General features: G+C 45.8%; 2 protein-coding genes across 4 annotated transcripts; both read left to right on the top strand.

The window, feature by feature from the left end:
* Positions 1-2,033: 2,033 nt before the first annotated feature.
* On the top strand, positions 2,034-16,607 carry atp1b2a (ATPase Na+/K+ transporting subunit beta 2a). Of its 3 annotated transcripts, none has more exons than XM_085452051.1 (9): positions 2,034-2,288; positions 13,394-13,522; positions 13,621-13,725; positions 13,822-13,901; positions 13,985-14,110; positions 14,293-14,352; positions 14,435-14,461; positions 14,618-14,713; positions 14,812-16,607. In XM_085452051.1, exons 1-9 carry the CDS (start codon positions 2,183-2,185, stop codon positions 14,974-14,976), a joined length of 894 nt encoding a protein of 297 aa, XP_085308177.1. In that variant the 5' UTR covers positions 2,034-2,182; the 3' UTR covers positions 14,977-16,607. The 3 variants fall into 3 exon arrangements, with proteins under 3 accessions (XP_085308177.1, XP_085308176.1, XP_085308178.1); XM_085452052.1 differs by having other exon boundaries at positions 2,114-2,288; positions 14,435-14,497; XM_085452050.1 differs by lacking the exon at positions 14,435-14,461 and having other exon boundaries at positions 2,036-2,288.
* A 3,564-nt stretch (positions 16,608-20,171) lies between these two features.
* On the top strand, positions 20,172-26,902 carry LOC146712281 (uncharacterized). Its single transcript, XM_085436148.1, has 9 exons — positions 20,172-20,234; positions 21,537-21,729; positions 21,814-21,976; positions 22,147-22,296; positions 22,649-22,725; positions 22,859-22,888; positions 22,972-23,013; positions 23,624-23,968; positions 26,083-26,902. The coding sequence occupies exons 1-9, from the start codon at positions 20,172-20,174 to the stop codon at positions 26,307-26,309; spliced, it is 1,290 nt and encodes a 429-aa protein (XP_085292274.1). The 3' UTR covers positions 26,310-26,902.
* Positions 26,903-27,404: the final 502 nt, after the last annotated feature.

Raw genomic sequence — 27,404 nt, 5'->3', positions numbered from 1 at the left:
TGTGACGGTTCAGACTCGTGTTCTTCAGGAGCTGTAACTGTTAAGAGCTAAAGGTCCCACCTGCACAGGTTAGGATGATGTGCGGAGCACATGGAGACACAGAGGCTTTTATTTATGCACAGGAAACAGAGTTGTGTTATTCATTATGATGAGGATGATGATGGTGTGGCATTAAGAAACATGCAGAATAATCATGATAAGACCAAGTTTCCACAGAGACGAGGTCTGCGTTTGGACCTCAGCACGGCTGTGATAGAAGAAAGTTGGGTTTAAGTCACTGCAGCATAAACACATCATAAATAAACCGTGTTAATAAAGCAGAACACGAGGACCTGTCTGCTCTACTGTGAAGTCGATCTGCAGGTTCAAACACACCTGAGCTACTCCCAGAGAGGATCCAGCCAATCAGGAGGCCCGAACACAGAGCACATGTTTCTGGTTTGTGATTGGCTGAGCGGTCGACAGCCGCCGTGGTTAAACAGACTCGGTCTGTCTGGACTTGCATCATCCTCTCAGCTGTCACACTGTTTCAAGCTAGTGCACCACTGCAAGCTTAGCTATCGATCACTGATACCAATGCTGATACTTCTAACTTATGTAGGGCAGGCGGTGAGTCGTGACATCATCATCATTTTACCAGTTCTGAACACATTTTAATGATCGCTCAACAACTGGGACTTCACCTTTCCACAGTAGTTACCACAACAAAACGCACCCTTCAGCTTTTATTTTGAAAGTTTTTCTGGGAGATGTTCCTGTCTCTGAAAGACTTTGGTTCAGCTTCTGTTGTTTAAATGCGCTGCAGGCTGCAAAGACACGTTTAACACATTTCACTGGTCTTCGTGCTGAACGTAGAGGATAGAAACACAGTATTGCAGTAGTATTGATCCCACACCAGCGTGGTATCAATGCTATGGATATGTGGATCGATCCGCCTGCTCTAACCAGCATGATGTTTCATAAACACTTAGACATACTCTACTTCAGCTCTGTCATGTTTACTGAGCAGAGTGCATGATGGGATACAGCACTCAGGTGGCCGTGAGATTTGAAACTGGACAGACTACAGTGATACTGGTGGAGGCTCTGCAGTCACTGGGAGATCCAGCTGTTTATCTGATCCAGTCATATGATGATAACATGTTTGCTTTAAAGATAAAGCTTTCGTCCTGCAGCTACATCCTACGTCTAGACTGGACTGCTGCACTTCTCTCTGGTTGGGCCTTCAACACCCGTCTCTCCATCGCTTCCAGTCAGTCCACAGTGCTGCTGCAGGTGCTAAAACACCACTGCAGTTTGGCTGATTTATGTTTAAGATTTGTTTTTACGTTTGTAAATGTTATTTTGTCTTTGCTTCAAATACATCACAGTTGCTCTTTGGTCCCATAGCTGGCGTGCTGCACTGGATCACACTGTACGAACTGTTACTCAGATACTTTAAAGAAATAAGACAACATTTTAAAAACACTTTTTGTCAGAGACTTAATCATTTTTGACTGTAAGCTGAACACTGAATACAGTCTACGGCAAACATCTACAAACTGAGTAAAGCCAGTACATCACACTTCAGTAAAGTCGTAGTGTTTAAAAGATAAACTACAATTTCAGTTTGGATGAATCTGGGTTTGTTATTGCTGATGACATCAGCTGCTCTGTGATCAGCTGCTCTGTGATTTACAAGTACAAACAAATATGTAGTCAGCATCATCATAACTAACACATGTATGTATGAACCTGTAGTATTTGTACACAGTGTGTGTAGTGTGTCAGTATAATTATATACTAACCTGTGGTACTTGTACTGTTACTGTCATTTCCTCGGGGATTACTAAATATTCTGATTACAGTTCTCGGGTGTTTCTAATAAACTGGCCGTGCGTGATGACGTCTTCTCAGTCGATCAGCTGCTGGTTATGGTACACGTGAGTGACGTCACGGTCACGTTCCCCCTCACGGTCTGGTCTATGATGTCACGGTCTGTCAATCCCGCAGAGGGCGGGGTCTCCTTGCGCCGCGATTGGCGAGCCGGGCGGTGACGTCAGCGGGCGCTGAAGGGGAGGGGTTTATCCCGGAGAGCGAGTGTCCGCGCGCTCCGTCAGCCGCATCCTCGTCATCAGGGACTTGGAGAGCCTCCATCATCACCTCGTCTTTCATCACCTCCATCACCTCCGCCAGCTCCATCATGTCCGGCTCTAAGGAGGACGACCGGAAGGGCTCGAGTGAGTGGCGGGATTTCTTCTGGAACCCGAGGACGCACGAGCTGCTGGGCCGGACCGCCGCCAGCTGGGGTCAGTACCACGGTATCCGTGCGCGTCTCCGCGAATCGGTTTGTGTGTTCACGGTATCTGTGAACGCGCACAGCTGATTATTGATTACTGATCGATCACGCGGATCGATCGTGCTAACGGTCCGTTTATCAGCCACACGCTGATCATTGATTGAGCAGAGGGCAGCCGGTTAATCGATAACTAAAGCTGTGCTTTCCAAACTGTGGGGCGGGACCCTCGGGGCAGACAGGATGTTTTAGCTCTGAACTGATGTATTGATTATAATCAATGAGTATTGGAGCTTTGTTAGCAGAGGGCTTACCTGTGAACACCTGCTGAGGACAGCACTAACACACCTGAGCTCCTGATGTCAGCAGGGTGCTCCCACCTGTCCAGGTGTACGTGCCTGTCACAGGTGGGTTGTTAGAGTCGTCCTGTTGTCTGCTCCTGGGCTCACTCACAGCAGAGATCACACACAGAGTGCTTTATTTTCTGACATTGTTTAAGATGAGACCGTTCATATGTTTATAGCACCACAGAACTCTGCACCTCGCCTCCTTTGTCTCTCCACACGTGGGGAGGAGGTGCTGTGAATCTCATTGTACATGCTTACACTGCCTGAGCGTCTGCTTACCTGGATGCATCCAGGTGATCGTCCCAGGCTGTTTCTGATTGGATGAAAGCTCTGTTGGTCTGCACCTCGGCTTAAATCTGGTTTGTCTCAGACTGAGTCAGCTGCACCTGAAGAGGTGTGTTTGAGGTCAGGAACAGCTGTTTCCAGCTGTTTCCAGGTGTGTCTGTGAGCTCAGAGCTCCATCCTCAGGTGATCTGTTCCACGGTCCAATCAGCTCGCTGTGTCACAGGTGGACTCAGAGATCAATACAGTCACAGACTTCAGTTACTGATAGTCGATGTGATCAAACATCAGGAGGAACGTCTGTCTGATTCTGTTACAGTGAAGGCTGATAACTGATCACAGCTGATCAATAACCCTGATCAGCTCTGATCGCTCTCATGACGACCAATACTGAAGCAGTGATGTTGGCAGCCTCTCTCTCTCTGAGTGAGAGTGATGCTTGCTCGCCCTCTGACAGCCATGTCCTGTATGAAGGTCATTCTTTAATGTGTGTGTGTGTTCAGAGTACCATCCAATCAAACTCGTCCGCTTAATCCAGATTAAGACACACTCACTCTCTCACACACACACGGGCAGATATGTTAGTGTGCTCCTGAGGACTCTTAAAGGGACAGTACAACATGTCACTGACTCAGATGGAGGTTGTAGTCACTCTACTGGTCACATGACCATAGGGGGTGGAGACAAAACATCCAGAATCAGGCAGTTAGACCACAGTGAGGTCGCGTTTTTTCAGGAGGGAGCTCAGGAGACGTTCTTGTTAAAATGATCTTCAGCTGGTCCTTGAGGGGGTACCAGTGTTATAGAAGGTTCTAGATTATTCTGAAGGGGAACAAGCTGTGTTTGGACAGAGCTGATGGAGTTTCTGTGGAAGGTCTGTAGGAAGGACGGAGGGGTGGTAGTGCTCTGGGTGGAACCAGTCACCTCAGCTTTATTCACACAGTACCAGTTCACAGCAGTGACAGTGTTTCTCTGAGCTCCTGTCAGAGGTCAGAGGTCACAGTGAAGAAACACGTCTGCAAGACGTGCACACAGCTCTGCTGTCACTTCAACATAAATGAAGACAGAAAACTAAACAGCAGTGACGTTTGCAGGGTTACTGAAGTTGGGCTAGCCGGTAGATAAAACTTCCCTTCATGTCTAACATTTTCGACATGAAGGGAAGTTTAGAAATCGGCCTGTAATGTGAAAGAGCGTTGGGGTCAGAGTGGCTTTTCTTCATAACTGGTTGCACAACTGCGTGTTTGAAGACAAGGAAGAGTTCATCAAAAGTAAGATACAGGGTCCAATAGTAATCAGAGCTTCCTTAATAATGCGGGAAGGAAGAATGTCATGCAGCGTACTGCAGCTTCTCAAACGATCAATAATTTCTTTTAAAGTCGAAAAGGATACGGGCTCAAACTGTTGAAAAGCCATAGAGCATTCAGACTCCCGGCAGATATGGTGCCCTTAGTGCTGAGATCTTATCTATAAAGTAATTTCAGAACCTTTCACAGAGAGCTGGGGAGCATCCCTCTGAGCAGCAGAGCAGGGATTAGAAGATTTTAAATATTAGTAATAATTTCTGACAGAAATGAAGCTTTTGCAGTTTGGACAGTCTTCTGATATTTTGATCGGCAGTTATGCAGGATGTCCAGGGACACCTGGAGTTTGTCTTTTTTACATCTCCTCTCAGCTCGGCGACATTCCCGCCAGAGAGCGCGAGTGGATTCATTCAGCCATGGTTGGTAATTGGCCTTCAGCGTTAAGTCCTTAATGGAGCCACAATGTCTGAAATCGAGGAGCATGTTGAAATAAAGGAGTTAGCAAGTTCATCAAACAATATAGCTGTATTACAGTAGATATCATAAAAAGTAGAGTTAGTAACGGCCGCGGAGAAGCTGGTGATCCGTACATCCGTAATGCACACGTCCAGACTGGATGACAATACCAGATCAAGCGTGTGGCCTTTAACTGGCACTAGAAGGCATGAGCACATCACCCCTGTCCTCGCTAACTTACACTGGCTTCCCGTCAAATATCGCATTGGTTTCAGAATCCTTCTGCTCACTTGTAAATTTCTAACTAACGTGGCCCCTAGCTACCTAACTGATCTGCTTGATCTGTACAACCCAAGGCGAGCACTGAGATCCTCCAGCCAACTGCTCCTAATGCAACCAAGGTCTCGTTTAACAACCAGAGGTGACCGTGCTTTTGCCATTGCTGCTCCTGGACTCTGGAATAATCTCCCAGTCAAAATCCATACATCGGAATCAATTCAATCCTTCAAATCACGCTTGAAACCACACTTGTTTAAATTAGCTTTGAATTTCATTCGGTCTGCACTACACCAACTAAATGCAATTTTAAGTATCATTGTACTATTTGTTTCTTGTTCTGGCCGCATTGCGGTTTTATTGTGAAGCACTTTGATGTACACTAGTCGTTTAAAGATAAGATAAGATAAGATAGAACTTTATTAATCCCTCGGGTGGGTTCCTCTGGGAAATTCGACTTCCAAAAAGCACAGCAACGACCGAAGTTACAGTTACAGAATTGTTATATATATATATATATACACACACACACACACACACATATATAAATACAGAGACAAATATAAATAAAATATACGAAGGGGATAAATAGAATAAATAGGAATAAAAATAAAAATACAAGTGAATTGCACATTTCAAGTATTGAGTCTATTGCACCGTTGACTATTTACAAAAAGTATTGCACAGTGAGGTGAAGAGGCACTACAGCTTAGTTGTTCCCCCCTCCTTTGTCCTCCTGTTTCCCCTCCCTCTCCCCTCCAGAGAGGAGTTAAACAGTCTGATGGCGTGTGGGACAAAGGAGTTTTTAAGTCTGTTAGTTCTTGTCTTTGGGAGAAGCAACCTGTCACTGAACAGACTCTTCTGATTGTTTATGGCCGTGTGCAGAGGATGCCTGGCATTGTTCATAATGTCCAGCAGTTTCTTTAATGTCCTTTTCTCTGCCACTGTCACCAGAGTGTCCAGCTTCATGCCGACCACAGAGCCAGCCTTCCTGATCAGTTTCTCCAGCCTGGATGAGTCCTTCTTTGCTGTGCTGCTCCCCCAGCACACCACAGCATAGAAAAGTACTCCAGCAACCACCGACTGGTAAAACATCCTCAGGAGCTTCCTGCAGATGTTAAAAGACCTCAGCCTCCTGAGGAAGTACAGTCGGCTTTGGGCTTTTTTATACAGGTGCTCTGTGTTGCATGACCAGTCCAGTTTATTGTCCACCCACAGCCCGAGGTACTTGTACTTGTTGACCACCTCCACCTCCTCCCCCTCTATCTGAACTGGCAGTGGACCTGCTCTAGACCTCCCGAAGTCCACAACCAGTTCCTTAGTCTTTGAGGTGTTGAGTTGCAGGTGGTTTGTGTGACTCCATGTGACAAAGTTCCTCACCAGACTTCTGTACTCCTCTTCCTGATCATCCCAGATACACCCCATGATGGCCGTGTCATCTGCAAACTTCTGAATATGGCATAATTCAGAGTTGTAGCAGAAGTCAGAGGTGTACAGGGTGAAGAGAAGAGGGGACAGCACAGTTCCCTGTGGTGCTCCTGTGCTGCTGACCACTGTGTCAGACGTGATGTCCTTCAGCCTGACGTACTGTGGTCTGTCGGTGAGGTAGTCGGAGATCCAAGCCACCAGGCAGGGGTCCACCTCCATCCTGTTCAGTTTTTCCTGAAGCATACAGGGCCGGATGGTATTAAAGGCACTGGAAAAGTCAAGAAACAGGATCCTGACCGTGCCTTTTCCCCCATCCAGGTGTGAGTGGGCTCTGTGTAGGAGGTACAGGATGGCATCCTCCACTCCGACACCCGCCTTGTATGCAAACTGTAGTGGGTCCTGGGCATGTTGTACCTGTGGTCGGAGGAGGTTGAGGAAGAGCCGCTCTAGAGTCTTCATAAGATGTGACGTCAGTGCCACCGGTCGGAAGTCATTCAGCTCATTGGGCCGGTTCTTTTTGGGAACCGGGACGATGCAGGATGTCTTCCAGAGGGCGGGCACTCTCCCCAGTCGCAGACTGAGGTTGAAGACTCGTTGTAGCGGCTCCCCAAGTTCAGCAGCACACGCCTTTAGCATCCTAGGACACACCTTGTCTGGGCCTGCTGCCTTTCTGGGGCGAAGCTTCCTCAGTTGTCTCCTGACCTGATCCACTGTGACACTGGGAGATGTTTGGGAGGAGGGGAGGGGGGGAGATGTCTTGCTGCTGAGAGAGGGATTGGAGGAGGGGGGTGTCATGGTGTCAGGAAGGGGGGGGAGCGAGGGAGGCAGGAGAGTGGGGGGAGGACTCTGTAGTGAAGGTGAGGGTGAGGGTGGGGGGGTTGTGGGCTGGTCAAACCTGTTGAAGAAGTTGTTGAGTTCGTTTGCCTTCTCCACAGTCCCCCCCACTGTGCTTTTCTTGGTGTTGTGGCCTGTGATGGTTTTCACACCATTCCAGACCTCCCTCATATTGTTCCTCTCCAACTTCTGCTCCACCTTCCTCCTGTAGGTGTCCTTTGCTTCCCTCAGGCAGTGTTTCACCTCCTGCTGTGCTGCTTTCATCTCCTCCTTCACTTTGCTCCTGAAAGCCTTCTTCTTAATGTTGAGGACAGCTTTGACTTCCTGTGTTACCCACGGTTTGTTATTAGGATAACACCGTACCGTCTTAGCAGGGGCGACCGTGTCCACACAAAAGTTGAGGTAGTCTGTAAGACAGTGTGTCGCCCCCTCTATGTCCTCACCATGTGGGCTCAGGAGCACATCCCAGTCTGTGGTGTCATAGCAGTCTCTCAGAGCATCCTCCTTTTCTGGGGTCCATCTCCGGATGGAGCGCGTTGTGACAGGCTGCCTTTGGACGAGGGGTGTGTATTGTGGCTGTAGGTAAACCAGGTTGTGGTCTGACTTCCCTAGTGGGGGGAGGGGGGTGGCTCTGTATGCATCTCTCACATTAGCATACAGTAGGTCAATTGTCTTGTTGCTCCTTGTGGGACAATTCACAAACTGGTGAAAAGCAGCCAGAGTAGAATCCAGTGTGGCATGGTTAAATGTGCTGTAGAAATACATTTTGACTTGACTATATAATGATGTGCTTTTGATCGCTAGCGACACAGCTATGTTAGCATAACACAGTGAAGCTGGAGGATGAACGCTAACCTTTTTCCACTCGCGCAGTTTTTGGCTTTCCTCATGTTCCGAAACGTGAACATAATTTGCAGATGATATTGCTTGCAGCCGCTGCAATGCTTTCAATCAAAACAGGTGCAGCTAGATGACACCATCAACATGCTATATCGTGGTAGAGCGGTATAGTCAAAATCTACTGTTGGAAAGTTGAAAGGCTGTCCCAACTTTTCTGTTTTGGAGGCAGTGAACGCAGCGTACAGTCGAGTTTTAATAGCTCTGCACTGGCTGCAGTGGTTTCTTTCAGAGTCACGTTTATCGCTGTGTGTGCAAACACATACAAGGAATTTGGTTCCGGTCGATGGTGTGTCTGAAGCACCACAGTGTAAAACACAACAACATGTAAACGGCACCAACAAAATAATAATTCTATACACATAAAAAACAGGATTACGGAAATGAATACCACAGAGTGTATAATGTACAATTATATCTAGCAATGTGAAGCAGTGTGACAGGTCAACTGTTTAGGAGGGAGACACCATACCAGACTATGATGGACAGACTCAATGACTGCAGTGTATTTACAAGCTTCCCTCTTCCGCTTTTTCATGGGTGGCACCTTGTACTTTTCACTCTCCTTTTTCCCCCTCCCTCACGCTCACACACACATAATTCTGTCATAAACGGTAGTAACCAGACCAAAAAGCAGCATTTCTGTGCTTTTTTTCCTGAGCTGTGATACACTTTGAATTCTAGCCAATCATTTTACGTTTCGAGGATAGTAGGCGGGTCCAGGTACGTACGTTCTTTTAGAGCAGAGCTACAGATTAAAAATGTCCAAGGCGAAGCGGTCAAAGTCTGGCTGTACTTCACAGCAAAAGATGCAAACTCAGCAGCAACAAGTGCTTTAAGCTGATACTGTGATACTGTCAAAGGAGGTAACACCTCAAATCTGATGAAACACCTGGCGACACATAGAGTTTTTTTTAAAAGCCGAGAAATGCGCCGTATTTGATAGCTTGCTGCGAGACCTCACACCGAGCACATCTACTGCGGGTGTGGTGCCTGTTATCAGCCTGTTATCGGACCCGGAGCAACATCCCCCAAGAACCCGAAGAGGAGAGTCCTGGCCCCTAGCCCTGCCAGTGTAGCAGAAATGATGAGGATGATGATGCAGCAGCAGCCGTTCTTCTCTGCGTGAGTAGCTTCATGTTGTTCGTGTGTAATTTACGTTGAGTAGGCTAACCACGTTATTACATTAATGCATGTAAGGTGAACAAGCAAACACCATCATAGCTACATGCGGCTGTCTTCTTGTTTGATGGCAGATGCTCCCTTCACCCTGGCCAAAAAGGCTAAAATGACCAAAGAAAAAGTGGAAAACAGCTGAACATGAGAGGTTTTTGGACAAAGTTTGTGTTCTCCATTCTTTAAGCACCAGTTTGAGCACCGTTTGAGCACCGGCACCGTTTCAAAAGTACCGGTTTGGTACTGGTATCGGATAAAACCTAAACGATACCCATCCCTAGCCATGAGGCTACATTCTTTAGCGCTATGCCTGTAAAACTCTGCTCATATTGCATCCATATTAAATCATTTTTTGAATAATTTTAAAAATGTTTCTTCACGTCAATATGTGAGCCGCAAGTGGGGATGACATGGACTGCAGGTGACCTGCAGGCCACAAGTTTGAGACCCCTGGCCTAAGGAAAGCATGTATAATGTAAACAGAATTGGTCCTAGCACTGAACCCTGTGGAACACCATAGTTGACCTTGTGTCTACAAGTCACTAGGGCTGGGCGATATGACCCAAAATTCATATCTCGATATTTTTTAGCTGGATGGCGATATAAGATATATATCTCGATATTTTTTTTAAAGCCATAAGTTAAGAACAAAAAGAGAGTTCTTAGTCGCACTGTGTCCCAGATGTCACACGGGCACTTTTATTTACATACAGCGTAGATGTACATGAAAAATTACTCAAAAATAAATTATCAGCATTTATTAAACAATCATGGTCCATAAATAAAAGAAAACAATGTTGTTTTTGTGCATAACAAAAAGCTCACAATTGTGCAGTCAAAATGTAAACTAATAGACGCTGAGCATAATAACAAAGAGACAGATTTCACAGCTGCACCACGTCTCTGAACAGGTGCCATTTGTGGTCCTTATACACACACAGTACGTATCACTCCGCGAGGCTCCTCCCCGGTAGCCGTAATCCTCTGACAATCCATCAAGCGGTGCAGCTCCGTAGCTTAGCAAAGTCATATTAGAACATTTTTGACAGATTGCTGAGCGCTGTGTTCCACATAAAATCGGTTCGCGGTCAGTAAGAACAACCAGAATTCATACATAAGGCGCACTGTCGAGTTTTGAGAAAATGAAAGGATTTTAGGCCGTGCAGCCCCTCCGGGCTGCATGTCGTTAGCGCGGTTAGCTCGCTAACACGTTGACGCCGTCCAGCCCCACGCACGGGGCGATCCGCGGTAACTCGCTAACGGAGATTTTCCGCTTTCATCTTGTCATTGCCTGCAGGTGAAGCTATGGGGGAGGCGGAGTTGTGTTCAGTGAAGGAGAGGCGAGGCCGAGTAACGTTGCGTAGAGACAAAAGTGGACGAAAGAGAGGCAAACCTGCGGCTCCACAAGTATAATTATAACGTAACATAGACTATATCGATATAAACGATATTGTCACATCTTATATCTCGTATGAAAATATATCGATATTTTTAAAAAACTCGATATATCGCCCAGCCCTACAAGTCACCAATTTATCCAGACAAATATAACACGGACAGCACTGCCTTAAATCTAACAAGGTAGTACAGAGCTCTTAATGAAACATTAGAAAGCTTATCAGACCAAAATAACTGCACAACCTGGCTCAAAGGATGTGACAAGGAAGAGAGAGACCACACAAAGGCTTAATATGCTATAAGATATTTTAATGGAACAAAGTAAAGAAACCTAAAAACAGATTAAGTGGTGCGACATCCATGGCTGAATGCACCATGTCAGGATAAGTTCTCGATCACCCAGGGAAGCATAAGGAGCGAAGAAGGAGACCTGGATGTTCAGTCAGAGTTTCTTTATAACACACTGGGGACTGGCCTACTAAGGTGTGCTGCATCTGAAACTGGGTCAGCTCCACCAACTAGACACCTGAAAGAGACAGGCGACAGGAAAGCAAGGCTAGCCCACTGGCTGTCGCAGTGAACAGGTAAAACCTCTGTTGGAGTCGCATTCAGGTAGCTGTACAGGGCGTTGACGATGACAACAGTGGGTAGATTATATCCTTAAACTCAGCTCTGCACTTTCAGAAAGACATTTACTGTGATGAAATCAGTGATGGGGGACATACAGGACAGTGAGGACCTGTTTGTTCTCCACCAGTTCTCTGCCACTATATCAGAGCTCTAGACTAACTTTTTGCCAGGGTTGCACCAGTGCGCCGAAATTTTTCAACCGCATCGCTTAACACCGCAGTTTTACATTTGCACTTTTTAGGGGGGGGGAATTGAAGTCCATACAGACAATATTGATTTGTAAATTATTAACTAACAAACTTGTGCTTAAAGTGCTTTGTCAATATTGTAGAAAATGTTAAACTTAATCATCACATCGCCTTCTCTGACGACCTGTTTGCTGCTGTCTGCTGCTGAAAGGCAGTGGGGAGAGGGGACACTTGGGCAGTGCATTTATTGCAGCATATAATGTGTTTCCTGGATACACTGCTGCTTTTTCAGCATTCAAAGATTGATGGCACTGTGTCAGAGCTGGCTATGAATTTCAGACGGATCAGGCCTTAACAAAAAAGTTATCAATCCTTCTTTTCATCTTTTCTTATTACCCACAGCTACATCCACTCCTCTCGGGCCTAGGCTGCTCACTAGGGCTGGGTATCATCACTGATTTCTATCATCCATTCGATTCCGGTTTTCAAAGTCCCGATTCGATTCAACTTAGCCTCAGACAGTCAGAAATATTATAATTCTGATCATTTATCAGTACTGATACATGTGATGTGATACATCACAGCAGATGCCTTTGAGTGAAAGTAACTGAGAATAAAACACAGAAAAACATGAAGGAGATTTTCCTGGTCTGGCTTTTTATAGCAGATAACCTTAAAAATATTCTACAATGTTCTGCAATTTTGCACAATTTTAAGAAGTTTACATTTCTTCAGTATTGAACAGCAGAAATTAGGCTTTCTTGGCCGAGGTCATTTAAGTGAAAAAAGAAAAAGACAGCAGCCACAGCGCTGTGAACAACGGTAGACTGGTGGGTAATAAGCGAATGAATGATGCTGAAAACAGATTTGAGACGGGAAACTGTTCCTGAAGTACACACAGAGAGCTGTGCAGGAAGTGTGATTTTTATCATGGTGGAAGCAAAACAGCAAAAGTCAGAGGGAATTCATGACGACATTGATCAAATGTGAAGCGCAGTTTGCTGCTTCTTTTGCTGCTGGCTCGGTGGATTTTGGTTGGAGAGACAAAACCTCTGCAGCTCAGAATCAGCGCAAAAAGACGTAAACACAGAGCGGACCGGACGCATCAGGATCGCTGAGCTCCGACAGCGTGTCCGTCTACGGGCCGTCGGGTGAGAAAGCCGAGAAAGACAAAGTTGATTCTGATGCGTCCACTCTGTGTTCACGTCTTTGTGTGGAATCCATTAATGAATCGATATCGCTTTATTCAAGCTACTCACCTCTCTCTTCCACCTGCACTTTCAACTGGACCACGGCCAATCAGAGAGGTCCCGCCCCTGACTATCTCTGATTGGTCTAGTCCACGATAGGGGCATAATGTGTGTCTGTTGTTGACCACACGGAGAGTTGCAGAGATTCTTTTTTTTGTTACCCGAACAGTTGGTCGCACAGGTGCAACCAAACGTTTATTTTAGTCGCACCACTGAAAAATTTGGTCGCATTTGCGACTAAATTGGTCGCACTCTAGAGCCCTGCACTCTAGCATCAGGGTCACCTGCAAGTGTTCCCAGGTGTGGATGAGGACGTTTCGTCTGATGAGGAAATGAAGTGAGCGTGTGATTCTCTCACCTCTGTCTTCTCTTAGTGGTTGGATGATGGCGGCGAGCTTGAGTCTGCCATAGATATTGTCATGTGACCATCAGAGCCCCTCTGAGGTCAGCTGGAATCAGACGATGGATGAAGAGGAACAGAGGCTGAGCAGATTACAGTACCTCCCCCTCCCCCTCACACCGATGACCTACTTCAGTATGAATCGAGGGGTGGGGGAGGGGCTAAGCACAAGAGGATTATAAAGATGACATTAGAGGAGGGAACGGGGGAGGGGCATGCTGTGCTCTGAGTAACCATCACCTCCCTCCACAGGGCTGATCCTGCTCTTCTACCTGATCTTCTACCTGTGTCTGGCGGGCATGTTCGCCTTCACCATGTATATCCTGCTGCTCACACTCGACGACTACAAGCCCACCTGGCAGGACCGGCTGGCCACTCCAGGTGAGGACACACCCACAACAGAGAGGGGCGCGGTTTATCAACAGAGGCTCATGAGGCTCAGCTGTGATTGATTAGCGCTGACCTGCTTCCTGTTTCAGGGATGATGATTCGCCCAAAGGGAAACCAGCTGGAGATCACCTTCTCCACCTCAGACACCGAGAGCTGGGACGGCTTCATCCACAATCTCAACTCCTTCCTGTCCCGTAAGAGCCCCGCCTCTTTAACCACTTATCAATATAACTGAAAGGTTACCTGCCCGATTACCTGTCACACCTGTGTCTGCACCTGTGTGTCTGCAGCGTACAACGACAGCTATCAGGTTCAGACCAACGATGAATGCACACCTGACGAGTACTTCATCCAAGAGGACAGCGGAGAGGTACGCCTGTCTGACCTACACCTGTCTGTTTGACCCACACCTGTCTGCCTCACCTACACCTGTCTGACCTGCTCTCTCTGCAGGTGAGGAACAATCCCAAACGTTCCTGTCAGTTCAATCGGACGATGTTGGAGGAGTGTTCGGGGGTTTTGGATCGTTTCTATGGTTACGACAAAGGACAGCCCTGCATCCTCATCAAACTGAACCGGGTATGACCTCTGACCCCCATGTTAAGCCCAGTTACACTCTAGTGTTACTGCAATGAAAATGATTTTGCCAGAGGAGGAAGTGCTTCCTGTCTGTAGGTTTCAGAAAGCGGCCAATCAAAAGAGACTTTTAACCTCAAACCCTCCAATGACATTCTCACGAGCTGTTCTTCTACCTGTTGCAGGTGATCGGGATGTTACCGGGGAAGGAAAGACAGTCTCCTTATGTCACCTGTGCAGCAAAGGTCTGTAAACCTGTCTGTCTGTAAACCTGTCTGTCTGTCTGTGAACCTGTCTTCATCTCACCTGTGTCGTCTCCATCCTCAGAGGTACAGAGTGGGTGAAAATGAGTGGGTAAGACCAGCAGACCAGGAAGTAGATCATGATAGAGTCCCTTAGTGCCTCCATCACAGAATCACAGCAGAGTTACGTGTTAGTAACCTCCAGTTACAGGTTATTGAAGCGTATTGACGACCAATCAGAAGTATTGATCAGTGTGTTTGTGTGCAGAGGGAGGACAGCGACAAGATCGGACCACTGGCTTATTATCCTCCTAATGGGACCTTCAACCTCATGTACTACCCGTACTACGGCAAGAAGGCCCAGGTACTCGCTCAGTATTCACTCAGTGCACACTCATGTACATGTTCAGTACACACAGAGTACTGTACTAATACTGACATGCGATGTGTTTACTGTCTCAGGTGAACTACACTCAGCCTCTAGTGGCCGTGAAGTTCCTGAACGCCTCTCTGAACACAGACATCAACGTGGAGTGTAAAGTGACCTCCAACACGCTCGCCGCCGGCAGTGACAGGGACAAGTTCGCCGGACGCGTCTCCTTCAAACTCCGAATCAACGACAAATAGACACACACACTGACACAGACACACACGCACACACAAACACACACAAACACGTGAAAGCTGCACTCATCCAGATGTTTCCACTTCCTGTCACAGCCTCACACTGACCAGCTGTATTTTATATTTCCATGTTGTGTTCACTGACCATGATGACGATGCGTTCACTGACCAGGGTCATGATGCGTTTACTGACCATAATCATGATGCATTCAGTGACCATGATGATGACGATGCGTTCACTGACCAGGGTCATGATGCATTCACTGACCATGATGACGATGCGTTCACTGACCAGGGTCATGATGCATTCACTGACCATGATGACGATGCGTTCACTGACCAGGGTCATGATGCATTCACTGACCATGATGACGATGCGTTCACTGACCAGGGTCATGATGCATTCACTGACCAGGGTCATGATGCGTTTACTGACCATAATCATGATGCATTCACTGACCAGGGTCATGATGCGTTTACTGACCATACTCATGATGCATTCACTGACCATGTGACCATGATGACGATGCGTTCACTGACCAGGGTCATGATGCATTCACTGACCAGGGTCATGATGCGTTCACTGACTGTTTAAAGTGTCTGTTTCTCAGTGGATTCCCTGGTAGTTGTAAACACACAGTTTCTTTCTCTGATAGGACCCCTCGGTGCAGCTTTAACTCAGACATACCCACCCTCAAACCGACCAATCCGCACGCACACATAGTCTGATGTCACTGCCACTGGAGGCCGGTGACAGGCCAGTGTTCACCTCCATGGTGGATCAGTCTGCATGAATCAAAGAGAGAATTATTGATCCCTTAATGTACACTTTATTGATTGTTTATTTATTTGTTTGTTTACGACGTGTTTGTTTACACTGACATTCTTTAACTAAAGTCAGAGATGAGACATGTGAACACAGAAACACTCTGACATCGACCAATCACAGTAATTAATGACCTCATAGTCAGGTGACTGATCAATCAGCCAGTCTGGAGTCAGTTCTCAATTCTCTGATAATGAACCACATCTTCTACATCATTCCCAGTCCAGAAACCACAAACCAGTTCACTAACTGGTTTGTCTTATCGGCCATGATAAATGTCTCCTCGTTTGTTGCCACGGAAACAGCTGAACTCACAGCCAATCGGAAGCTAGCTTTAGTTTCCATTCCCGCAGCTTTAGTGTGATGATGTCACCTCGTTTCTTCTTTTCCTTTTTGTGTGGCTGCAGCTGATTGGCTCCTTAGTTAGAAAATCAATTAGTGCTCACCTGGGTGAGTTAGGTTAGTTAGTTAACGAGGTAGGAAGTCGTTAATGTTTGCTTTTGTTTGTTATTTATTTGTTTGTATGTGTGTTTCTGTTTCCACCATGGGGCTGAGCATGACAACACACACACACACACACACACACAGTCAGTGTCCTCAGCTCCGTCGGGGAAACACCCCCACTTACCTGTACTCCTGTCCACCAATTGTCTTCCTTTAAAGAAAGGGCCTGGCCAATCAGAGGTTCCCGCTGTATGATGTCATCTACTGCTACCTGCTTGTAACTGGTTGATTTCTCCTGCCTGAAAATGTCCTTGTGTTCAAACAGCGAATAAAAAAAAGCAAGAAATTAAACAACAAAAAACTACTTATGTGTATTTCATTGGGGGGGGCGGGGGGTCTCCTGGATGCAGTGAACACATCACTGCATCACCTGTGCAGTGATGTGTTCCTGAGGATGTTGTCATGGAGACGAGCATCTTCCCGGAGGATGGGTGAGTTTTCTGTCAGTGCTGAGACTGTTTCATGTGTTTTACATAAGAGCCTCAGTTATATAAGAGCACGAGTTATAGACAGAGGTGAGCTGTGAGCCCTCTGCTGGTCACAGCCATGCATCACAACCAGACGGCCCATTATAACTACATGTCACTGTGACCAACACTGCCACCTGCTGACAACCCTGCAGTACTGCGTCTTCACAAACAACAAACACTTTGATATAATGTTTTTAAGACAGTAGTGTATCCATGGTTACCATGACTGTGTAGCCATAAACCTGAAGTTGACAGGGTAACCACACATCCTATAGTCAAACAGGTTACATGAACAGCTACCTGTAGTGGGTTATTAAAGGTGAGCCACAATTTGCTCACAGAGTCAGATCACAAAACAAGTTTGGCAGTCGAGCGATGATGCAAAGATACTCAGTAAACAAAACTATTTTAACAATCTCCATGGAGACGGGGACAGTGACGACTAGGGGAGGGAAGGTCCATTTCCACGACATCAGGACAGCTACAGTATCTGAAGCTTGGATCAAACACAGAATAACTCATCGAGCCATTATCAACGAAACAACCTGGTCATTTGCGAACAGTTTATTAAGTTCAACTTCACAAATCCAATAATTTTGACTGCCTTCTTTTCTGTTCGAATTTCTAAAACTACACGTACCATCTGTCTAGCTCTTGAATAAACCTTAAATACCTGCAGGACTCTGTTAAGGTCTAGCTCCGTGCTGGGATGTTTCCTGGAGTCTGTGGAGGTGGTTGGTGAGAGGAGGATGTTAGTAAAGCTGACATCCATCATGAACAACCCACATCACCCACTGCATGAGTCTGTGAGTGGGCTGAGCAGCTCCTTTAGTCAGAGACTGAAACACCCTTGCTGCAGGAAGGAGCGCTTTCCCAGATCATTCATCCCAACAGCAGTTAGACTCTATAACTCCTCAATCACGATGTCATAAGTCACTGGACACTGAACATCCACGGTCACCACTTCATGCATAATGGACCTTCATGTGCACGGACATGTGCAGGTATACATGTCTGTATATGTATACATATGTATATTTAGTGTGTACATGTCTATACATAGGAATAGTAGTGGTACAATAGTTATGTTAAGCTATATAGTTTATGTCCTGCATATTTCCAACCATATCCATAATCACATACTGTGTATGTATCTTATCTTATCTTATACCAATCACTCAAACTGTACCTGTAATACAAATAAAAGTAAGGGTAGTGGAACCCCTGGTTTCTATTACAAAAGTAATATAGAGAGAAACATGTTGATTCTGCATTTGGGACTGAACATTAATCATGGTTCTGGTGTTAAAGGTATTAATATTAATGAGATTAATGGGATTACACAGCTTTAACTCAAATGACAGATGACTGTTTAAGAAGTACAGGTGGTTGGAGTGGTACTGATGGATGTAACTGATGACAATTTATTGTTAAAAACCATTTTAGAATCTGATGGTTTAATCAGTTTGCATGGTTATGGACGTGGAGTTATGGATGACTTTTGTTCCCTGTGTCTCCTTTGTTAGATCACAGGTGTTGAACTCCAGGCCTCCAGGGCTGGTGTCCTGCAGGTTTTAGACGTGTCCTTGATCCATCAACATGTCTTGAAGTTCTCCAAAGGCCTGGTAATGAACTAATCATTTGATTCAGGTGTGTAAAGAGGGTGTGTAGAGAGCGTGAGATCTAAAACCTGCAGGACACCGGGCCTCCAGGCCCTGACTTAGATTATGTTCAGCTGTGTTCCCTCCTATGTTTTGGTCCCTCGTTTGCCCTCCTGTGTATTTATGTCTTCGCCTCCCTCGTTGTTGTTTTTCCCTGTATGTTTAGTTTACATTCCTGTATGCAGTATCTCCAGCACTCGGGCAGTAAGGCTGTTTTTGAGTTCAAGTCCTGTCTGCGAGTCTGCATAGGGTCCAATCTTGCCTGCTTCACAGCCAGTTCATGACAATATCAATGGCCTTTTTACCTGGATAAATAAAGGATTAATAACCTAACACTGAGGAAGGGTTAATATAGTCTTAGATTCTCAGGTGCAATCAGTAGTTAAATGGATATTACACATATTTTGAATGTGTCTCACCCTCATAAAACATTTGGTTCCAATTACACTGTGAATCTAGTTTTAAAGGTTTCTATTGAACGTGTGTTTGTTGGTCCACGAGACCAGGCTGTAATCTTACACAGTAAATTATCCTGGACAGAACATGTTATTATGATTACTACTAGAACGTACAATCATGTTGATGTGCGAAGGTTTTGACCCAAATGATATTTTAAGGTAAAGATCCAAAGAAAACAGACTAAAAACACAGGAAGAAACCTGCAGCAGAACCAGGCTCATGGAGGGGCGGGGCCATAGTGAGCAGATGGTGGTTCCCAGTTTGTGACTGTTGGTGTCACACCACATGAAACACTGGGGCTCTCACTTGGTGTTGGCTCTCTCTGCGTTAGAGTGTCCCTTCCTGTTCCTGTTACAACACACAGTGGTGTTTTTGTTTAGCTTACCTGCATTGCAATTTAATTAAAAACTTATAGAGAACTTCTTATTTCATATCCTCACGTCCTTCATCCGACGCAAACCTGCTGTTTACTCACTTGATCTTACTTTATCTTTATCTTTAATTATATTTAGCTTAGCTTAGCTTTTAGCTGACATGTAGGCTATTTGTAGCTCTGGAGTCCAGGATCACTGAACCGGAGACTCGGTTTTGCAGGCCTAAAAACCTGATAGCCAGGCCTGTGTAGCCCGTGCAGCCGAAGGTAGCATAGGCCCTGTTAGCTGTCCCCCAACAGACTGTCCCGAACAGCCGGCGAAACAGGACAGCTGGTGACAGTGAGGAGCAAACATAGTCTTAAACAGAAGCCCCTGGTACGCCACCAATTATTAGCAAGTCCAGCATAGTACTGAGTCGTGCTCTGGACATGAAGACAGCAGCAGCAGCTTTTTTTTTTAACTTGGGCTGAGCTGAGCTGATCTTATCAGCAGTTTCTCTTCTGCCTTCAATAGATCTTAGCTACAGAAGAAGACACAAACTGTACAGACCACAACTTCATCTTTTTGGGGTATTTTTGTTTTTTTGCAGATGTGTGAAACAGCCAGAGAGCATCAGCCTGTCAGTGATGAAGTGTTTCATCCACTGACAGATCAGTAGCTCTGGAGCGCCATCAGCTGGATTGAAAGGGTTAACCAGAGCTGGATGAGTGTGTGTGGATGGCTGCAGAGTCAGCGTGTCCTCTCTGAGCTTCATGGAGCTGTGAGAGGGACAGCTGGGACACTTTAGGAAGGACCTCTGTGAGCCGGACACACAGCTGACGTGACAACAGGAAGTGATGAAACTGGAGCCCGAGGCATCTCTCTGCTGCTAAGACCGCACGCCTTCAGTTGAAATCCAGACACCATGAAGACGGCTCCTCTGCTCCTCCTCCTCGATGAGTCCTTCACTCAGTTATTGGATCAGAGTGTGAGACGAAACACAGCGGACCTCTGAGCAGGTCCTGTTGGAGGGTTTCAGTGGTCACTTTGTGTTACAGCACTGCTGACAGTAAACAGTCCTTCATGTACTCTGACTCCATGGATGGAAACAGATTCTGTGATATGTGAAGATCATGTGAGTCATTGGCTGATGTCTGTGTGTGTTTCACACACTTCAAACAGAGGTGATCCAGTAATGCTGCACTAATGAATTAGACTAACTATTCACTTTAGCTAAAGTTATTAAGTTAGCTAAAGAGTTGGGATGCTGTGTAAGACATAAATAAAGCTAAAATACAAAGGTTTGGACACCGTTTTGCATGTTTCCCTACTGTAGGGGTCTCTGCAAGCATACAGAGGGGCACTCTGAGAGGGTCCAAGATGACAACTTTGGAATTCTACTAGAAACAGTCGATCATATTTGTTGTCAAAGCTGAATCCAGGGCAAACTACGCTAAATTAGCGTTTTGAGCTAATAGCTACAATAAGCATAAAAGTTACCTTACGGCTATCATTTGTTAACATGACGCTTGTTCTTATACATGTAATACATTTATTACCAACCTGAGAGTTTATCCGCTGGTCATTCGACATGACGAATGACTTCTGAAGTCTTAATTCAGCTCAAGACGCTGTAGATTCCCGTCAGTAACACTTTCGGTCGGTCCGCTAGTAAAACGTAGTTCTATTAATCTGCGCTTGAACCGGAACCGGATGTAAGTTCCAAAAAACTGAATTTTGGAACTGAAATTGAATTGTAGACCTGAAACTGAATGGTGAGAAGTGAAACTGAAATTATTCGAGAGCTGAATTTTTAAAGGATAAAATGCAGTTTCAAAGCAAATCAATTCATTTTCAAACCAGAAATTCAATTTCAAATTAGACTAATTCAAATTCAGTTTTCAAAAGCATTTATTCAAGTTACAATTCAGATTCAATCTGAGCAATTCAAATTCAAATTTAACTTATTCAAATTCAGTTTCTGGTGGCACAGATTTCTGCCCATAGAAAAAGCTCAAGTCTGTGGATTGTCCTCCTATTGCAGGTGTGTGTGTGCTGCTGCTGTCTGCACCGACTGTTTCTGCAGGTGAGTTGATGGAAGTGAAAACAATCAGTGAGACTCCAACAAGAACACAAATACACTTACTGTGTGTGTGTGTGTGTGTGTGTGTGTGTGTGTGTGTGTGTGTGTGTGTGTGTGTGTCCTCCAGTGTCTCTGTCTGTCAGTCCAAACCTTCAGCAGGTCTTCAGTGGATCTTCAGTGTATCTGAGTTGTGTTGATGATGGACAGACAGCTGATGGATGGACAGTGAAGGGGACCAGAGGAGGACCCACTGAGGACTGTGGAGCAGCTGCAGCTTCAAGCTTTGGGCGGTTTAATAGTTCCTCCTGCATCCTTTCATCTCTCACCCAGTCAGACTCTGCAGCTTACTGGTGTGAAACCAGTTCTGGACAGAGTGATCAGATCAACATCACTGTAACTGGTACACACGCTGCTTCATCTGCTGCTGCTACAACATCTGGACGTTTCTCTGCTCTCATTAACTCTGTTTGTCTCTGTTTGTCAGTTAAAGGTGTGATTCTGCTGATCCCGGCCCTTCCTGTGTGGACAGGAAGTGATGTCACTCTGCAGTGCAGCAATGGGAAAACAGCTGCAGCTTATTTCTTCATTAAAGGGAGTCCACTTGAACATAATCCTAAACCAAAGCACATCCTCACTAAAGTCCAGCGGTCTGATGAAGGTCTCTACTCGTGTTATACTGATATTCATGAACGTTCTCCTCGGAGCAGACTGAGGGTCAGAGGTCAGGACACTAACATCACTTCCTGTTTATAGATACAAACCAGCCTGGTGACCTGATAATGAACTGACTGAACAATCTTCATAATCTCTCCTGTAGATTCTCCTCCCAGTACAACCTCTCCTCTTCTTCTCGCTACTCCCTCCTCTTCCTCTCCACACTCTTCCTCCTCCCTTCCTCTTTATCTCCTGGTCCTCCCTGTAGTCCTGGTCCTGGTTGGAGGTGTGGTTCTGTGGAGGAAACAGAGAGGTATGTCTCACCTGGACTAACCAGGTAACCCCTTTAACCCGAGGCTCTCTGAGAGTGACAGTCAGACTTTACATTTGATGACCTACTTCCTGATTCTAACCGAGATGATGCTCAGAGCTACCAGCTAAGCTCCACCCTCCATTAAGCTTCGCTCATTCTGGAGGTGAAGGTGTTTGTAATGGTCGTGGTCAGCTTTAGTTGACATTTATCTGGTTTCACATAGATGATGGTTCAGCTGGAGACTCTGGAGTCACATCTTCATCTCTTCACAGAGCAGCAGATTCAAATTAAGGATTTCATGAAACTTTTCGGTCTGAGCTCAGAAATGCTGATGTTTCTCTGTGTGATGTAGGAGGTCGGGGAGCAGAGCTGTGGAGCTGTGGAGCTGTGGAGGTGACGGCTGTCTGAGATGGAGCGTCTGCCTCTGCTGTGAGTCTCCTTCATGTTTCTCCACATGTATTATCTGTGTTTCCACCACTGGAGGGCGCTGTGGGTTATTGATGTGTGGGAACAGCCAATCACTGCAGGCTGAATGCTTCTCTTTGATCAGTGCGTTCTTCAGTTTCAGGCCTGTTTCTGCTGACTGCTGCAGGTGAGCTGATGTTCCTACACCTGTCTGTCCTCATCATGACCTCTGACCTTTGGTGACCTTTAGTGACCTCTGTCCTGTTGCAGGTGTGTGTGTGCTGCTGCTGTCTGCTCTGACCGTTTCTACAGGTGAGTTGAAGGTAACGGGAACTCTGAGGTGATGTAGGTGCTCTGTGGTGGCTGCTCCATCATCATGTCTAACAATCCTCGGAGTCATGAAACCGCCGCTTTTTCTTCTCTCCTTTATCTGACTCACCGTTTAAAGCTGATAGGCTGGCAAATAAAGCTTCTCTGTTCTTGTACTTGGATCAGCTGATCAGAGGAAGACACAAAATAATGTTCACTGCTCAAGCTACATTTCTCCTTTAATGTATTGATCAGATTTATATATGAATTATATCTTTGATTAGGAGTAAAGATGATTTATGACTAGCACATATAGAAAAAAGCTGTTTTAGCACTCTGATCATCTTTAACAGAAAAGGATGGATGTTGGGATCTTCTCTAGTCACAGGCTGGAAATTTGCCCTGCATGATGAGTCGTGTGTTTCCAGCAGCAGGGTCTGAAACTGCAGTTAAAGTTCTGAGACTCCGCCCATAATGACCTAAAACCATGTGTGATTTAGATGCTACACATCTATCCTTCAGTATCATCTCCTCGTTCACCTCTGGAGTTCTTCTGTCCTGCAGCTCCATTTCATTGTACTCGATCACACCTGCTTCATGTTTCTGTCCTCAGACTCCCAGCATGCCCCAGGGGTGGAGGTGTTTGAGAGGGCGGAGTCTGTCCTGCTGTCCTGTCAGGTACCAGCTGATGTTTCCAGGAGTGCCACACCAGGAGTGAGGGACCGCGATGAGTTGAAGGTCCCAACAGTCCACATACGTCTGCAGAGCGGAGTAGATCTTAAAGATCAGAACCATCGCTGCTTCAGTCGAACATCGATGAGAGTCGACGCTCTGCAGACTGGAGACCTCAGCCTCACTCTGAGAAACCCCACAGTCTCTGACAGTGGTAACTACATCTGCACCACCCGCAGGGCTGGAGACGATCTGAAGAAGATCCATGTACAGCTGAAGGTCAAAGGTCAGTGGGGAAGATCCAAATCCAATTTATTTATACAGCACATTTAAAAACGGAAGGTTTGCCCAAAGTTTTGTACAGAAACAAAGGAGTTAAACACAAGATAAAACCATGACGCTCACATAAAAATATAATAACACACATAATAAACATATCAACTCACACCAGTCTGAACCTTTCAAAAAAAGGAGTGTGTCTAATATTTAAAGGCAACGTATTCCAACGTTTGGGGGCCATAATTGAAAAGGCTCGTTCTCCTCTACTTTTTGGTCTAGATTATTGGACAACCAAAAGCAGCTGGTCATAAATATAAATCATTATAAATCAGCGTTAGCACTTTGAAATTGATTCTGTCATGAACAGGAAGCCGACGAAGAGAGAACAGGATAGATGTTACACGTTCATGCCTGTGAGTACCAGCCAAGAGGCGGGCAGCAGCATTTTGAACAAGCTGAAGATGTGCAATAGATCCTTGGCTCAATACAACATAAAGTGCATTACAGTAGTCAAGCCGAGTTGAAATAAAGGCATGTATTACCTTCTCCATGTCACGTCTTGACAAAACTGGCTTCAGCTTTGCTATTTGCCTCAACTGGAAAAAGCTTTTTTGCAACACAGAACTAATATGTTTGTTCAATTTAAAATCTGAGTCCATAATGACTCCCAAGTTTGTCATATGCTGTTTAACATAAGAGTCACACCACCCACAATTCCCAGGCGGGTTGCATGAAATATTATTAGGTCTAAATACAGTTTTACTCTCATTGAAACTCAAAACGTCCAGAGCCATCCAAGCTTTGACATCTTCAAGGCAGTTCAAAAGGATTTGGATGGAGCCTGGGCCATTTGGTGCTAAAGGCAGATAAATTTGGCTGTCGTCTGCGTAGACCCCAAAGGGAGCAGGTATAATGAAAAAAGAAGAGGGCCAAGGATTGAGCCCTGGGGCACCCCACAAGAAAGGAGGGCTGGTGGACTCAAAATGTTCAACTTTAACACTAAACGTTCTGCACCTCAAATATGAGCAAAGCCAATCCAGTGCTGCACCTTTGATGCCAACCAGGTGTTCCAAACGAGAGATAAGAATATCGTGGTCAACAGTGTCAAACGCTGCAGTAAGATCTAAACGCACCATGATCACAGGACTTGCACAATCATTTTCTAAAAGATATAATTAAAAACACGTAAAAGTTCTGTTTCAGTGGAGTGTAGATGTTAAAAAACAGACTGAAAAACCTCCATGATACCATTAGCATCTAAAAACTTATTCAGTTGGTTACAAACTATTTTTTCCAATTCTTTGAAAGGAATGAAATCTTTGAAATGGGTCTAAAATTTGAGCAAACTGAAGGATCAAGGCCAGGTTTAGTTGACATGGTTTTTAATGAAGGGTTTACAATTGCATGTTTAAAACCATCAGGAACCACACTGGAAGTAGTACGGCTATCACTCTGACCAATGACTCGAATGTCAGATTAGAGAGAAGCAAGCACAAACAGACAAAACAGACTCTGACTCCTCCTCTGTGTCCTCCTAATGACTCCTCCTCTGTGTCCTCCCTAATCACGCCTCCTCTGTGTCCTCCTAATGACTCCTCCTCTGTGTCCTCCCTAATCACGCCTCCTCTGTGTCCTCCTAATGACTCCTCCTCTGTCTCCTCCCTAATCACGCCTCCTCTGTGTCCTCCTCTCTATCGTCCTCTGTGGCTGTATCCCAATCCAGGGTCTGCAGCCTCAACGGTCCTCAAGGGCCGCGTACTCAAAGACCGCTAAGGCCGGAAGTGCAAAGCTTGTGAAATGGGACGGTCTATCCTCCTCCTGACTCCGATGTATCCTTCTCCTAACTCCTCCTCTGTCTCCTCCTAATGACTCCTCATCTGTCTCCTCCCTAATCACGCCTCCTCTCTATCCTCCTCTGTGTCCTCCTCCTGACTCCTCCTCTGTCTCCTCCTAATGACTCCTCCTCTGTGTCCTCCTCCTGACTCCTCCTATGTATCCTTCTCCTGAGTCCTCCTATGTATTTTCCTCCTGACTCCTCCTCTGTATCTTCCTCCTGACTCCTCCTATATATCCTCCTCCTGACTCCTCCTCTCTATCCTCCTTTGTGTCCTCCTCTTTCAGCTCCTCCTCCTCCCTGTGAGTCTGTGCTCAGACTCGTCTGCCATCTAGTGGTCTTCTGTCCGTACTGCATCTCCACTGGTCTGCTGCTGTCCATCTGTTGGAGCAGGAAGACACCGAACAAACCGGCCGTCTCCATGGAGATGAGCCAGTGTGATGGAGGAGGTCAGGGACTGGCTGAAGATGGTGATGATGTCACTGCTGATGTCACCACTGAGCATGCCTTCTGAGCTGCAGACTGACAGCATCTGCAGTATTTCTGTATCTTGGTTCCTCTTTTGCTGTGTTGGAGAAAAGTTCTAGTGTTTGCTGTCAGTATGGATTAGTTAGGTTTGAGTTTATCGCTTCATCCCTGTTTCCTGTGTAAGTCTGTCCTCTGTGCATGTCTCTTAAATCATGTGTCCTCTGTCTGTATTGTGCCTCCTGTACATTCTCCCAGTGCATCATGTGCGTCTCCTCCCGTTGTCTTCCAAGTTCGTCTAGTTCTTCCGTTCTTCCCTCCCGTCTCCTGTGTCATATTGTGTGAATTAGTGTTTCCTGTTTTACTTTGACAGTGCCACGTCCTGTGTTCAGTGTGTATAGCTTTGCTTCCTGTGTGTCGTCAGGTCCACTCTCCCTAATGACCCTTGTGTGCTTATGTTGTGTCTGTTTTCCTCTGTCAGGTTGCCTGTTTCCTGTGTCTCTCACGTCATGGTCTAGTTCATCCTGGTCTCATGTTCCAGTTTTCCTTGTTTTTTGCTTTATTTTCCCCAGTTTAGTCAGTGAGTCCAGTCCTGGTTTCACATTTTATGTATGTCAACATTTCCAGCCTTAATAAATGACTCTCCTTCTGTTCAACCTCACTCTCACCTCAGTTGTCTACATTTGGCTCCTCCTCCTCTCTCCACATGATGTGTTGTTGCCGATTGTGACGCCGTGGAGCTCTGATGTGTAAGTCAGTAAGTTTACCTCAGCATACGAGGTGAAAAACTAACTTCATCGTCTTTAAATTTGTTACTGAGGTCTGGACGATGAACACACCCCTGTAAACCCTCCCACTGATACTTCAGGATATTCTCTTACCCAATAGCATGGTCACTGCTAAATAAACACAAAATCATACATGTTTCCATGAAAAATGTCCTGATGCACGCTCAGTGATCCAGGTAAGGAGATCCCTAAAGGTTGACCATAGATCTGACCTGTGTGACCTCTGAGGCTCCATCACTGAGTGTATTCAGCAGATACAGACACAAACATTTCCTCTGTTCGTGTCAGTGTGCAGTGCTGTTTACACAGCATCCAGCTGACCGCTGAGACTGGGAGGAGTCACAGCTCCTGGGTGG

The sequence above is a fragment of the Copadichromis virginalis genome, linkage group LG3 (assembly GCF_057382275.1).
Source record: "Copadichromis virginalis isolate Kocher_CV1m ecotype Utaka linkage group LG3, C_Virginalis_male_GT1.1, whole genome shotgun sequence".
Classification (NCBI taxonomy): Eukaryota; Metazoa; Chordata; class Actinopteri; order Cichliformes; family Cichlidae; genus Copadichromis; species Copadichromis virginalis.
The sequence above is the reverse complement of the archived record's forward strand: the minus strand, read 5'-3'. Positions and strand labels throughout refer to the sequence as shown.

Excerpts from the sequence above, each read along its gene's own strand:
- atp1b2a (XM_085452052.1), top strand. The coding sequence starts at position 2,183 with ATGTCCGGCTCTAAGGAGGACGACCGGAAGGGCTCGAGTGAGTGGCGG. Across the intron at positions 2,289-13,393 it reads CCGGACCGCCGCCAGCTGGG|GGCTGATCCTGCTCTTCTAC; the intron begins GTCAGTACCACG and ends CTCCCTCCACAG. Across the intron at positions 13,726-13,821 it reads TCTCAACTCCTTCCTGTCCC|CGTACAACGACAGCTATCAG; the intron begins GTAAGAGCCCCG and ends GTGTGTCTGCAG.
- LOC146712281 (XM_085436148.1), top strand. The coding sequence starts at position 20,172 with ATGAAGACGGCTCCTCTGCTCCTCCTCCTCGATGAGTCCTTCACTCAG. Across the intron at positions 22,726-22,858 it reads ATGGAGCGTCTGCCTCTGCT|TTTCAGGCCTGTTTCTGCTG; the intron begins GTGAGTCTCCTT and ends TGCGTTCTTCAG. Across the intron at positions 23,969-26,082 it reads TGTACAGCTGAAGGTCAAAG|CTCCTCCTCCTCCCTGTGAG; the intron begins GTCAGTGGGGAA and ends CTCCTCTTTCAG.